This window comes from Eschrichtius robustus, chromosome 6 (genome assembly GCF_028021215.1).
Source record: "Eschrichtius robustus isolate mEscRob2 chromosome 6, mEscRob2.pri, whole genome shotgun sequence".
NCBI classification, from domain to species: Eukaryota; Metazoa; Chordata; class Mammalia; order Artiodactyla; family Eschrichtiidae; genus Eschrichtius; species Eschrichtius robustus.
Window position 1 is genome coordinate 133,817,931 of NC_090829.1, and position 13,072 is coordinate 133,831,002.

Here is a 13,072-nt window from a genome sequence, read left to right on the forward strand (position 1 = left end):
GAGACATCAGCCCTTAAATGCTCCATGCTGAAAACATTTATACAGATGCACAGAGAACGCCAAACAACGGCCGACACCTTGAAGCGTTAAACAAAGCAAAGAGAACAGAGCAACAGGAATAAGGCTGGTTCTGGCCGTCTGTCCTCCCCTCCACCACTGTATTTTTCAAACTTCCTTAAGTTACAATGTCTTGATAACTTTGAAAAATAAAAATGAGCACATGTAACAAACATAAAAATTATAATGATCTTATTTGTAACCCAAGAGCCCGTGGTTTGGTCAGTAAATAGTTACCTTAAAAATGGGACTTTGGATCAATATACCCATGTGTCTTATCATTTTGGTAAATGTTTCTCAATTATGAGCCCCCATTAGTCATGGCTGGTCTAACATAAAGGGAAAATCCTAATGAATTAACTAAATCAGATCATCAGAACTCTCAAGAATTTCATGCTCCTCCAATATTTACAAGTCAGTATCAAGGCAGGTTGAACAACTTATCACGTTCACAATACATCTATGTGCAAGAAAAACTCCAAATATTAATGAATATTTTTAGGTAGTAATTCTAAAGATTCGGCCTGCTTTACACTTGTAAAATGTTCAATTACAACGCAAGAGAAATTCAGCTGGGAAAACAACTTAAATGGTCCAAATTTGTTTTCCAGTGTTCATTTACTTAAGTTACATAGGAAGCATTTGATTCATTTTGAGACAATGCAATCCCAAATCATACCATAAGACAAATGTTATTTGTTTAGTTGGCGTGTTTTTAAAATTTTTCATCTTCCTATGACTCCTTCAAAGGATGAAATAACAAAACATAACGTAGGTCTTTTCAATAAATAGTTTGAGTCCATTAAAACAGAGAATAACACGATCTTGAAATCCACCAATGTTTTTCTCTTCCATTTCTCCTCATATTCTTCCATTTCAATCAAACTTCTTCAGGAAACATAAACGCATGCAGCTAGGATATACAGAGATCCACGCATGCGCGCACACACGCACGTGCATACACACACACACACACACACACACAAAGTGCTACTGCAGAATTTCCAAAATACTTATGCTCCCCTTCAAGGTGATTTTTATTGTTTTTAATGCCCATGGTTATTAGAATATCCAAAGCCACAGGTCTACAGAGTGAAGCCATGAAATAAATGCCCATGGTCACATGTGAATAATAACAATGAGTATGAATAAATGAATTTCTTTGCAATTATTTTAGTAACTGCAATGATCAGAATATGTCCACAACCCATAGGCCAACACAGTTACCTGCTATATTTAGCAACAATCACTTTCATAACACTCATAACATGAATTGCACATGAAATGTAGATCTTGAAACAGTTACTATACCAGAACTTGACTGGTGCTCGGATGGCAGATGACAAACTGATGTGAAATGATGTGGCTCAGACAGAATAGGAAAGAGAATGGCTGAATGCAAGAGACAGAAGAAAAAGATTGATTATTAAATATTAGAGAAAGCACCCATCACCAACGTTGAGAATGACAATAAAGAAATAAAAGACAGACATTCTGACAATCACCGTTGTTTTCAGTCCCTCCTCCAAGAGGAAAAAAAAAATCACTCAACATTAATCAGATCATTAATAACATGCGGCACTGTTTTCCCCATTATCTCTTTCCCTCTGAAGAATAAAATCGGCTCCACTAATTACAATAAAGTGTTTTCCAAAGAAGCAGCAAGCTTTAGAAGGTACCTGGCTCCAAGCACACTATATAATTTATCCTACACGGGTGCTTTTCTGGAGACCATCAATTTCTTAAAGTGCACACAAAATTTTTCTGTTTTTAAACTCAAGAGATGTAAGCTTGTTCCACACCTTATTTTTTTTTTTTTTTGTCTTTATTTCTATGTTTTGGGGAAAGAAACCTGAGGATTCAGGAAAAACTGGGTGGGATGACCTTTTCTTGTTAAAGAAAGGGATGTGTGTCGTAATGATGCCATTGAAACCCTGTCAAGTGACAGAAATAAACCCTTTATAGGGGAACTGGTCTAACTCATTATCTAAAGATGGTCTCTAAGTTGCCACGACAGTATTATTCCTCCCTGATTCCCTTAGTTTCTATCAAAGCAAAAGCTTGAAAAGTACCTAAAATCACTATTTTCCCCACTCACTATTCAATTTTCCACCAATCAATGTTTATTGCTAAACTCTGACCTACCCTCTGATACCTGCTGGAGTCTAAAGCCAACGTACACAGGAGGCTCCAAAGCAATGCAACTCCTTGGAAGGACCCTCCAGAGTTTGGCTTATACAAAAAGCCCGGAGTCCTACTTCTGACACCTTCAGCTGCAGTTCTGAGAATACTTCCCACAGCTCTGCAGAATATTAATGGGTCTCTAAAGAATCGTGCTAATCTATAAATAAAAGAATGCAGAAATCCTCAATAGACCAATTTTGTTAAGTAATTAAAATGAAAAATGTGAACAGAAATACCCTTATCTTTAAAAAGCTAGAATGCGGGTACATGAAGGAGTCAAAGCATGCAAGAGTGCATCATTTATTTTTAACACCCATGTGGGAGCTGATTGTAGCTTTGTCCTGAAACAAATGGTCCTTCTACTTTTCCTCCACAGAAGACGATCCAACAGGCTTATCTGAGCCAGAGTGTTCCATTTCTCCTTCATATGAAGCCATATTTTTCCTTTATCAAAGCCCTAGCGATTTATTTTTTTAAGAACAAAAATTGCCGATTGCAGAATTATAGAACTGAGGTAGTGAAAGTTATTCCACATTTATAAACCACTGTGTTGAATGAGGAGGTCCAAAAATATCACTGTATTCATCCAGCTTCTTCTAGGATAAAATGATGACAGAAAAGGTTTCCACTTTCCCATTAGTGGCCTCAGAGAAGACCATTTCACTCCCCTAAGAATATATTCTAGATTCTTCCACCCCTTACGGACCATCCTTCCTGACGACTGACAGTTCTTGTGACCATCCACTTGGCACAAAGGGATACATCTAAGTTTGGAGCAGCCAGATATGGATTCAAAACCTCCTTTGCAAGTGATTATGACTGTGATGTGAACTCAGGCAAGGAACTAAGGCTCTCTGAGCCTTGCTTTCTCCATCTGTACAATGGGGACGTATCGTCCTTGCTCAGACTTGATATGACTACTAAATAAGACTATTAATGCTATTAATTATGTAAAAGAAAAACAGGCATGTTAGGAAAGCTCCTTTCTTTCCTCTTTCCCTTCCCTCACTCAAGGCAATCCAATTCATCCAGCTGTCCTTCAGGGAGAAAAAAAAAAAAAAAAGAAACAGGGATTACCTTGAAAAAGATCAAGAAGTTTCTACAGCGTAAGGTAAAAACAGAGGAAGTGAGCTCAATCATTTGTCTCTAAAAAACAAAAGAGGCTAATTGTATGTTCATAGGAAGAGGAATTTCTCATCATGGAGGTCAAATTTATATTTATTATTTCAGTTTTCCCCAACCCTAAAGATGCCCGTGTCTGAGTTACTGTGAAAAGAGCAGGTTACAAATAGTGCACATAATATGATGCCAAAATGTTCACTGAGGTGATTTCTGAATTGTAAGTAAGGGTGCCTTAATTTTCTGCTTTGTTCTTTACCTGAATTCTCTAAAACTTGTGCAATGAGCATGTAATATGCTTATCACAAATCTATCAAGTACACATGTTGAAAGAAGCTACTTAAAAGAATCCCTCTCCTCCCAGCGCTGAAGAATTCACTTCCATTTATTATGCATATTATCACAAAGAAATCCAAAGCTGCTCTGAAATGAACTGGAGATGTTCTTTAAAGTACCCACCCCTGCCACACGCTTCTGAGTGTTCATGGATTCCTCCACTGCATTCTGTTCTTCTCAAGAAAACAACCCCAAGTAGCCTCATACCTTGCAGATCAGCTCCAGGGCGTCCCGGGCCGTGTCCCCTGGCCGGACGACTGTCAGGACTGGCTTATTATTTGGCAGACAGAACCAGGACGGAGTGAAATACTCGTGGACCCAAATGTCACAGTCAGGGTTGTGCTGGTGGACGCTGGGTAAGACCATTTCTTTCTCCCTCTACGATAAGAAATAAAGTTAGCAGAGCAGCAAGTTAGTCTCTCAAGATCTTAGATCCCCAGATGGCACACAGGAATTATCCACTCCAGTGAAAAGGGCCCAGGGCAGAAGTGGTGGTAGTGGTGAAGGATAGAGGAGCTCCTCCGAGAAAAGAAGAAATTATAGAGAAGGGAGCTTTCTGGAGGTAGGCAAGATGTCTCAGAAAAGAGACAGACCTCACACCTGACCCACGGCATCCACGGGTGGGCATTGCGTGATTGAGTGGGTTTCAAAATTGGAAGAAAGAAAGAAATGCAAAAAAAAAAAGAAAGAAAGAAATGGGCTATCCATTCGGTTCGGCTTTATTGCTATGATTTCTTCCACAAACCCATTTAAATTTAGAGCTGAGATTCCTCCAGCAAAGCCTATCTACCATGTGAGCTATATGTTTCAAAGGCAACCACGAGGCTCCAAAGAAATTTTTAAAGAAAACATGATGTTCTAGCATTACCTATTGATAAACAGCACCATTTTTGTGCTCACATTTGACATCTGGTGTAACTCTGGGAGAGAGACAGCCTCAATTCCCAGATGAGGCTCAGAGAACTTCAAAGATGAGCTCTCTGGCCTTCTTAGGCTGTTGACATCACTCCATCCTCTACATCAGGGAGTAGCACCAAGTTTCTAAGGGTGGGAGGAGCCGTGTCCTACGTATACACTCCAGCAGCTGGGTTATATCTAAGCCAGCTAAACAGCTAAAAGCTAAAAACACTCCATAGATGGATGAAATATTAGGAGCCTCATCTCTCTGAAATAAGCAGAGAAATTATTCCATTAGATTTTAGCAATGTAAAAATAATACTGATGCTCAAAATGTGGTTTACATCCAGGCCACGGATTGGTAAATACATATCTACAGATTACTGAAAATTTGGTGCTATCAGCAAATTATAAGAAACAAGTTTCCAAACGAAGGCTGAGAAGTAGTAACATAACAACTTCCATACGTAAAAAGAACAGATCCCAGAATGGGGAAAATATTTTTGTAAAGGCTACTAAACTAAATTCAATTGAGAAGACAATTTCAGCTCTGCCTTTGAATGGTGTGGCTTTCATAGATAAACTGAACCCCAGGGAAGGAACCGTCAGAACGCAATCAACTTGCCCAAATCCCATTAACTATAATTGGAATCTTCCCATTCTGTCCCCACATGCCACCTTAAATAACTGTCCTTAGCACTACATCAGCCCAAGTTTTGCATCTAACCTGCTCTTTGAGAACAAGGCATTCCAGCCAAGGAGGAGGATAAAGGGGTATCTTGGAAAAACACAAAAGCGACACAGAAATCCAATGGAACAACTTTTGCAGTTTCCAGGATCTGTGTGCCTGGGGAAGATTAAAAGTGCACTAATAATGGTATGCAAGATGAATTAGCTAACTTCAGAAATGACTACATGAACATCAAAAACATCTATGCTTGGACTGCACATAAGAACAGCAATTTAATTTCATCAGAAACAGATGCTCAAAGAGAGTGCTATGGATGGGTATTTCCAAGGACAGCAGCCTTTATATCCATGATGACATAATCCAGCAGTAGTTTAGGTATCAAAGGGAGAAAAGGCCTGTCCACGGCCACTCTTATCCCCCCTCCCCCCAACAGCCAGAACTCCCCTACTATACTCTGATTGTGGAGGCTCAGCTCCATCTAGAACGAGGGGCAAGCCACTGCTTGGCTGCATGGCAACCGAGAGCTGAACTCTTGTCAAATTGATTCTGAGTCCAGGAACCAGAGGATCATACCAAGCCCACATTATCAACACCAGAATCCCCCCACTGCCCCTAGCAAAGAGGCCACTTGTTTCATCATTAGGGTCTTTAAAACGAGGAATGTCCGTTTATTTAGAGGCTGAAAAAAAGTGGCCTAGAAAAAAAAAATCAATATTCTTTATGGGCTTTCAATCAGAGCAGTTTGAAAGACCCTTTTAAATCCAAGCACAAGGTTGAATCAAGTCTGGGGATCTTTAATCGAATGCTTGTCTTGGGAGGCAAATGCATTTTCCTTTTAAAGAACATACTATCAGAACAGTTCTTTGAAATTAACTGAAGCAAAAAAGCAGCATGTGTGGGTAGAGAGGGAGGGCAGTAAGAACTCACCTCTTGAGAAGAAAGCTGTATATGAGAGGAATTAACAATGGCATAAAATATTCTGCTACCCAGTACCCCAATTTCCTCTTATATTCTAGATGGAAACTTCAACATTCAAATGATAATTATTGAAAATGTTATGTCAGCAGGAGAATATTCTTACTGTTATCAAGTCTTCCATCTCTTCTCGACCTGTTACATAATTTTAAAGGACCGATCATTTCAGTTTTTAATACTGAGTATACTTAATTTTAGGATCCCAAGAAACCACTGCATTGTGTAATGTTGATGTATTTGTGGTACTTTTAGAAAAGGAACATGTGTTTATTTTTACCTTGCCATCTGGAACAGTGTCATCAAATATTCCCTCTAAAGATTTCTTTACAGCCTCAGTTCCCTCACCGAACACCTGCATACACAAAAGTATCATCTTAAAAAGAAATCTGGGCAAAAGGGCAAATGAAGCATGAGAAGGGGGATGGAAAACAGGCCTGACTATTAGAAAACATTACAGAAGTTTCAGATACTCTTACATCAAATCCTGAAGCAGGTAAAATAATTTACTAGCCAAAAGACCACGAAAAACATCCCTCTATCTATAACAGATCACTTCCCACGTCTTGGACAATTTTTTTAAATTGGCTTTAGATCTGGATAATTCATCTAAATTTAAAGAAAATAAACTTGCAAATGCAATGAACCAGATTCATTCACAGTGAAGAATTTCAGCTATAGCATCACATACCTAATCAGAAACTTATCAATAATAATTAGTTTACTTTTTACCTCAGAATCTGAGAACATATGTTTATAATTATATTACCATAACACCAAGGAAAAGTTTCTTATTTAAAAAATAGAAACTTGTCTATCCTTTGAAATTTAATGAATCCTGCTGACTTAAAGATATGACTAAAATCACATCAGGGTACCAATGCCACTAGGGAGTCAGAACCTAAACACATGGGAAAATTTCATATATTTGCTCTCAACCAATTGTGTATGGTTGGTATAATATACATGGTTAAGAAAAAGTCTTTGCCCCAATGCAAATGAGATATTTAGAAACATACAATTTTTATCCATTTCAAAGTACTAAATTAACAAGTAACTTTCTATTGGTATACTTACGGCTAAGTAAGAGGTTTTTTTAAAACTCTTACTGTAAGAGAGAATAACAAGAATTGTTTGTAAGACATTACATGGTCCTTTGATTAAAAGAAAAAGTTAAAACATTCTCTTGGATTCATTTAAATTCAGGCATATGTTTCAGCAGCAACGGATTGTAACATAAGTGGGCACCCATAAAGTAGAAGCACACAGATGAACTAAGGCTTTTAATAGCAGAGAAATTCAACCCAAACTTCCAGCTGCGAACCCTGACATATATTTACAGTGTTGGTCTGAGTCACCTGCACTGCCCAATGATGCACACAAAATGACACCACCACCTCCTGAAACAAGGGGGGAAATGCTGATTGTTAATGCCACCCTTTTGCAGGTTTAATCAAGAGCCATCAAGTCTCTTGTGCGATTTTTCCGATGAAATATCGACTTTCCTCCAAACAGTTTCTTCTTCGGATTTACACAGAAGCAAAACCCCAGGTAGCAAACTTGATGACGCTCTACTCTCCCCAAAGACCAGAGAACAAACTGCATGACTGCTCAGCCTCTTCGCATTTGCTCATCAGGTCCCCTGCAAGTTCCACCAAGGGTCCAGACACTCCAGGTAGAAACGATGAGTGTGGTGGTCCGCTAAGGACGTAGTACATCAGCTTTCACGATTAATTTATTTTTTAAATGTCAGTTCTTAAGTAAACTAATGGCTGAACTGGTCGAACAAATAATGAGATCTTTTTTATTGAGTCAGTCAGTGGACTTCTCACTTTGCCTACAGGCTCAGAGTGAATAGGTCAAATTGGCAATCCTAGTCATGACCTCAAAATGCTCAGTGCCTCTACAGCTTATGGATGGGACATTCTCCTTCTCCTGAAAGACAAATATCTATGTTCTTCCAGCCCTTAAAATCTGAAGCAGCTCTGGAGCCACTTGTTTTTCAAAGCCAAATAAGGCAGATGACAATGACAATGGAAAGAGAGTTTCCCAGAAGTAGCTCCAGCAGGAAAGTGGCCTTAGCTAGTAAAAAAGTCAAAGCAACGAGGCCAGAGCATTTGGTTATCAGAGGCCCAATGATGCAGCACCCTAGGTGGTGCCACTCATGATGCACTGAGGTAGGTCCCCTCCAAGCCCTGGCACCTGGGTAGTAGAAGGGAGTCACAGCGGTGAGTGAGTGCTCTCGGATTCCTGGTTCCTGATGTAAGCAGGCAGAAGAACTGCCCATTTAATGTCAACCCCCAAAAGTCAAGGGCAAAGAAACAATCAGATTTCCCTGGAGGCTGCCTTTGACCCAGCGCCAGAGGCAGCTTAAAAGACTGCTCAGGTGCCCACCTGGCTTCATCATGAAGCCCTGCTTTTCTTCTGCAAACTCAGCAAGAAGTACACTTTCAGTACGTCTGTAATTACCCAGGGTTTGGAAAGGTTGCAGGTGGGAGACTGGAGCTTGGTGATAGACTAAGAGCAGAGTTCAATGTTATGGGTATACGTTATCTATTTAAAGCATCTAGCACAACTAACTTCTTTGCGTCAGCTGGTTGATGTGATGTAACGCTCAGTATCACTCAAGGAACAATGCACACACACGCACACCCCAGAGTCCGTGGAAGCAATCTACGCTTGCTTTCTCATCCACCCTGGAACCTACCTGATTGATGCTTGGGCGTCCCTGCTTCTTTTTGGAGGTAGTGTCCAGACCCCAAAGAGAAGAAAACCTGCTCCTTCTCTTGCTGGCAGATCTGGACATGGCCTGAGTACGTCTTCTGACTCCAGTTTCACCAGTGCGAGCGGCCACCTGAGGAACGGCAAGAGGGGACATCAACAAGAGATGTGTCAAGACCACTCACCTGCTCCCCAAGCCCCCCTCTAAGTCCCACCCTCCAAAAGCTCCTTCCCCCTCATGCCAGCCAACCCTGACCCCACCACCCAAAGCATTTCATCCATGACTTACACATATAGGGACTCTGAGGGCCCTTCCTAGATTCAAAATATAAACGAAAGGTTGGCAAACTCAATCACTGACTGAAAACATCAGTAAAAATACGTAAAATAGTCATAGAATGTATGCTAGGTTTCCAAGAATTAGATATCCTTCTGGTCACATTCCTGAACTCCAGCATCAAGTTAAACTAACCAAACTTTCTTGAGATTCTCTCCAAATGGTACAGAGTTGTTTCTTCACGCTAACAAAAAATGATGGCTGAGTGTCAGCAAAAATAGTGAAGGCAGCACATTTTGGTTCCTGTGATTCCATATTGAATCTAAATTTACCAATCTCTTCTATTTAGTTTTCTCAGAATTACATAAAATCACTTTCCTTATTAGGTAAGTGATAGCTGTCCCCCAATATCAATGTCCCTTCTGCCTTAGTCAGAGAAACCCCAAATACAGCTGATCATGTGGCTGCCCGAAGTGGACTTATTTTCTTTGTAGCAGGGCATGGGCTTGTGATGAAGTTCTGGTCAAGCGGAAGTAGAAGGGTTACACTAAGTCCCCTATGTATGCACCTTCAAGTTGCAAACTTTCAAAGATGCGAACGTGCATCTGGTTCCAGCGAGGAACCAGAACCTGAGCCATCAACATCAGGTGTGAGTGAAATTGCAGCTTGCCCTCTGTCTCCTATTGCTGACGACCCTTCAGCTCTACCATCTCCCACCTCCTCTCCCTCCTCCAGTCAGTAACTCTTTTTCCCTGTTCACTCGATGCCAGCCCCTGTATGCCAGCTGTTGCACTGTACTACTATACTTTTCGAGGTACTGTACTGTAAGATTAAAAATGTTTTATTTTTTGTGTTTGTTTTTTATGTATTATTTGTGTGAAAAGTATTATAGGGGCTTCCCTGGTGGCACAGTGGTTGAGAGTCTGCCTGCCAATGCAGGGGACACGGGTTCAAGCCCTGGTCCGGGAGGATCCCACATGCCGCGGAGCAACTGGGCCCATGAGCCACAACTACTGAGCCTGCGTGTCTGGAGCCTGTGCTCTGCAAAAAGAGAGGCTGCGATAGTGAGAGGCCCGCGCACCACGATGAAGAGTGGCCCCCGCTTGCCGCAACTAGAGAAAGCCCTCGCACAGAAACGAAGACACAACACAGCCAAAGATAAATAAATAAATAAATAGATAAATAAAAAATTTAAAAAGTATTATAAACCTATTACTGTACAGTGCTATACAGCCAATCGTATTAGTTGGGTACCTAGGCTAACTTTGTTGGACTTCGAACAAATTGAACTTACGAATGCACTCTTGGGACAGAAGTCGTTTGTACGTAGGGGACTTACTCTATTTGTAATTTCCAGAAATGGTCCTTGAAGGGAGGGGGTTTTCCATTATCCTTCACTTTCCTCCTTCCCCAAAACATGAAAACTACCACTATTAATGTTTTGCTTACATCCTTCCAGACATTATTTCCAAGCAAATATCTATATAATCTTTTTACAAAAAATGGGAATGTACTAAACGTATTTGGCAATTCTGTCATTTTCACTTAAAATATGGTATGCATCTTTTTATTAAAACAAATTTTAACTTCGGAAAAAAAAATTGTATTTTCTTTAAAAAGGAAGCTAAAAACTCTGTTGAGATATTTGCAAGGTGCCAGCAACCCAGACAAATAGCTCAGTATTGCAGAAGGGAACATGCCAAATCTAAATCTGCCACTGTGATCGCCACTCAGGCATATGCAGGATCTCTATGTGGACGCCATATAGTCTGCCCAGGCAATCCTTCAGGCTTGAACTTTATACTACAGGTTGCAAGCAAAGTCCCAGGAACTTGAAGGAACTTCTGCTAGGAGGTCTCAATAGGCCACCCACGGGCTCTCCTTTCAAAAGAGGGAGCGTCAGGAGGTACAGCGATTGGACTTGAAACTTCCCCGCCTGCTCTTTGTCGCTGGAGGTATGTATCTCGGAACCTACTTGTCATAAATTCCCACACGGTCAACTCCCAATGTGATGGCTGCCAGCTGGCAGCATTCTCAGGGATGAATACTGTTGGCTAACAAAGGGGACCCCCCAGCAGTCAGCACGTTGATTACAAGGCACACCTTTCTGGGGTTTTCAGTATTGACAGGGTAAACACCCTGGAAGCCCCATGAGTAGACTGGCAAAGACCCCCATGTCTATCAAAAACAGGAATCAAAACAGTTTCTCTACGAGGGTATTATGGGGGAAAGTTTTGGTCCCAAACAAAAAAGAAGAGGAGGGAGCTGAGAGGTCTTGTATTTTCTCAGCTTAGCACATAAGAAAACCCAGATCAGGGTATGTGAAAATGTGGTACTCAAGACAATGGTGGGAAAGCGCTCCCAGAAAGAGTTCTAACCCACTATTACACTCAAGGTGTTGTAGGGAACAAAATCAACAAAGGGCCCATGTTTATGTTAAATATGTAAACATTTTCTCTTCTCCATTTTCATCACTTTCTAAGCTAAAGGTAAACAAAGGTTGTAAAAGGAATAAATGATAATGTGCTGACATACATAGATGCTCACATAACTATGTCAATATCAGTTAAGCTTATCGTCTCAAAATGATGCTAAGAACCACTGTATAAATGGTATTAAAGCTAAAAATTCTAGAAAAAAAAATACATGTGGTCTCATATTTATAAACAGACACATATACACATACATGTAGGCAGATACACACACATACCCAAACACACACACATTTGTCCCTCAGTATCCATGGGGAATTGGTTCCAGGACCCCCGAAGATACCAAAATCCTCCCATGCTCAAGTCCCTTATATAAAATGGCATAGCATTTACATATAACCTACATAACAATCTCCTGTGTACTTTAAATCATCTCTAGATTACTTATAATACCTAATACTATGTAAATCTACGTCAATAGTTGTAAGGACAATGTAAATGTTATGTAAATAGTTGGGCAAATTCAAGTTTTGCTTTTTGGAACTTTTTGTAGTTTATTTTTTTTGAATATTTTCAATCCATGGTTGGTTGAATCCCCAGATGCAGAACCCGTGGAAACAAAGCGTTGACTCTGTGTGTGTGTGTGTGTGTGTGTGTGTGTGTGTGTGTGTGTGTGTGTGTGTGTGTCATAGCACACATCAATATCTGAATTGTGTTTGCCTGATTGTTTACTTCTTTATTATCTCTCCCACAAGAATTATAGGCTCTAATAGGACAAGAACTCTGGAGTCGTTCGCTGCTATAACCCTAATCAGACAGTAACTGACATATGCCAGGCACTCACATTTATTTGTTGACTGAATGAATAAATAAACAAACACCGGAAAGCGGAAGCAGAGATTCTACATACCACAGTCACAACAATTAAACAGTAACTCTTTCGTGTATAATTTTAGAAAAACACAGTCCAGAAGAGAAATGCAAACAACCATAAATACTCTCAGTTACCAGCTGACCAGTTTCGTTTAGTCTGTTTAACAAATGGACTGTTTTACTTAAGGTTCTTATAGTAACTACTCTAAACTGTTGGGGGCCTTGTAAACTGCGAAAGTTACTGCTGCTCCCAAGACAATAATGACTCAAAATGAGCAAAGGGATTTAGAAGAAAAGGGAAAAAAAAGCTGGCAAAAGAACTGCTGGACAAGAGCTGGAGAGTTTCTCAATGATCTTGGCCCAGACAATGCCTCTCTTTGTGGCCGGAACCTGATTACTCTATCATTCTGCTCATCTGTGCAAACAAGAACAATGATAACCTTCTTTCAAAGAGTACAGCGGGGACCCTTCAGTTAATTACTGAAAATCACTGAGCATGATGGGAAGCCCTCC

At 40.3% G+C, this 13,072-nt stretch overlaps 1 protein-coding gene across 3 annotated transcripts in view; it reads right to left on the reverse strand.

Moving 5' to 3' along the window:
* The window catches only part of TIAM1 (TIAM Rac1 associated GEF 1), a 132,805-nt gene that overhangs the window by 78,161 nt on the left and 41,572 nt on the right, over positions 1-13,072 (reverse strand). For 2 of the 3 annotated variants that reach the window (XM_068545750.1, XM_068545749.1), the window contains exons 6-8: positions 8,964-9,110; positions 6,537-6,611; positions 3,904-4,074 (exon numbers count right to left, since the gene is read on the reverse strand). In XM_068545750.1, the coding sequence (XP_068401851.1) occupies positions 3,904-4,074; positions 6,537-6,611; positions 8,964-9,110 (393 nt within the window). The remainder of the gene's footprint in view (positions 1-3,903; positions 4,075-6,536; positions 6,612-8,963; positions 9,111-13,072) is intronic. The other variant, XM_068545751.1, reaches the window with a different exon arrangement.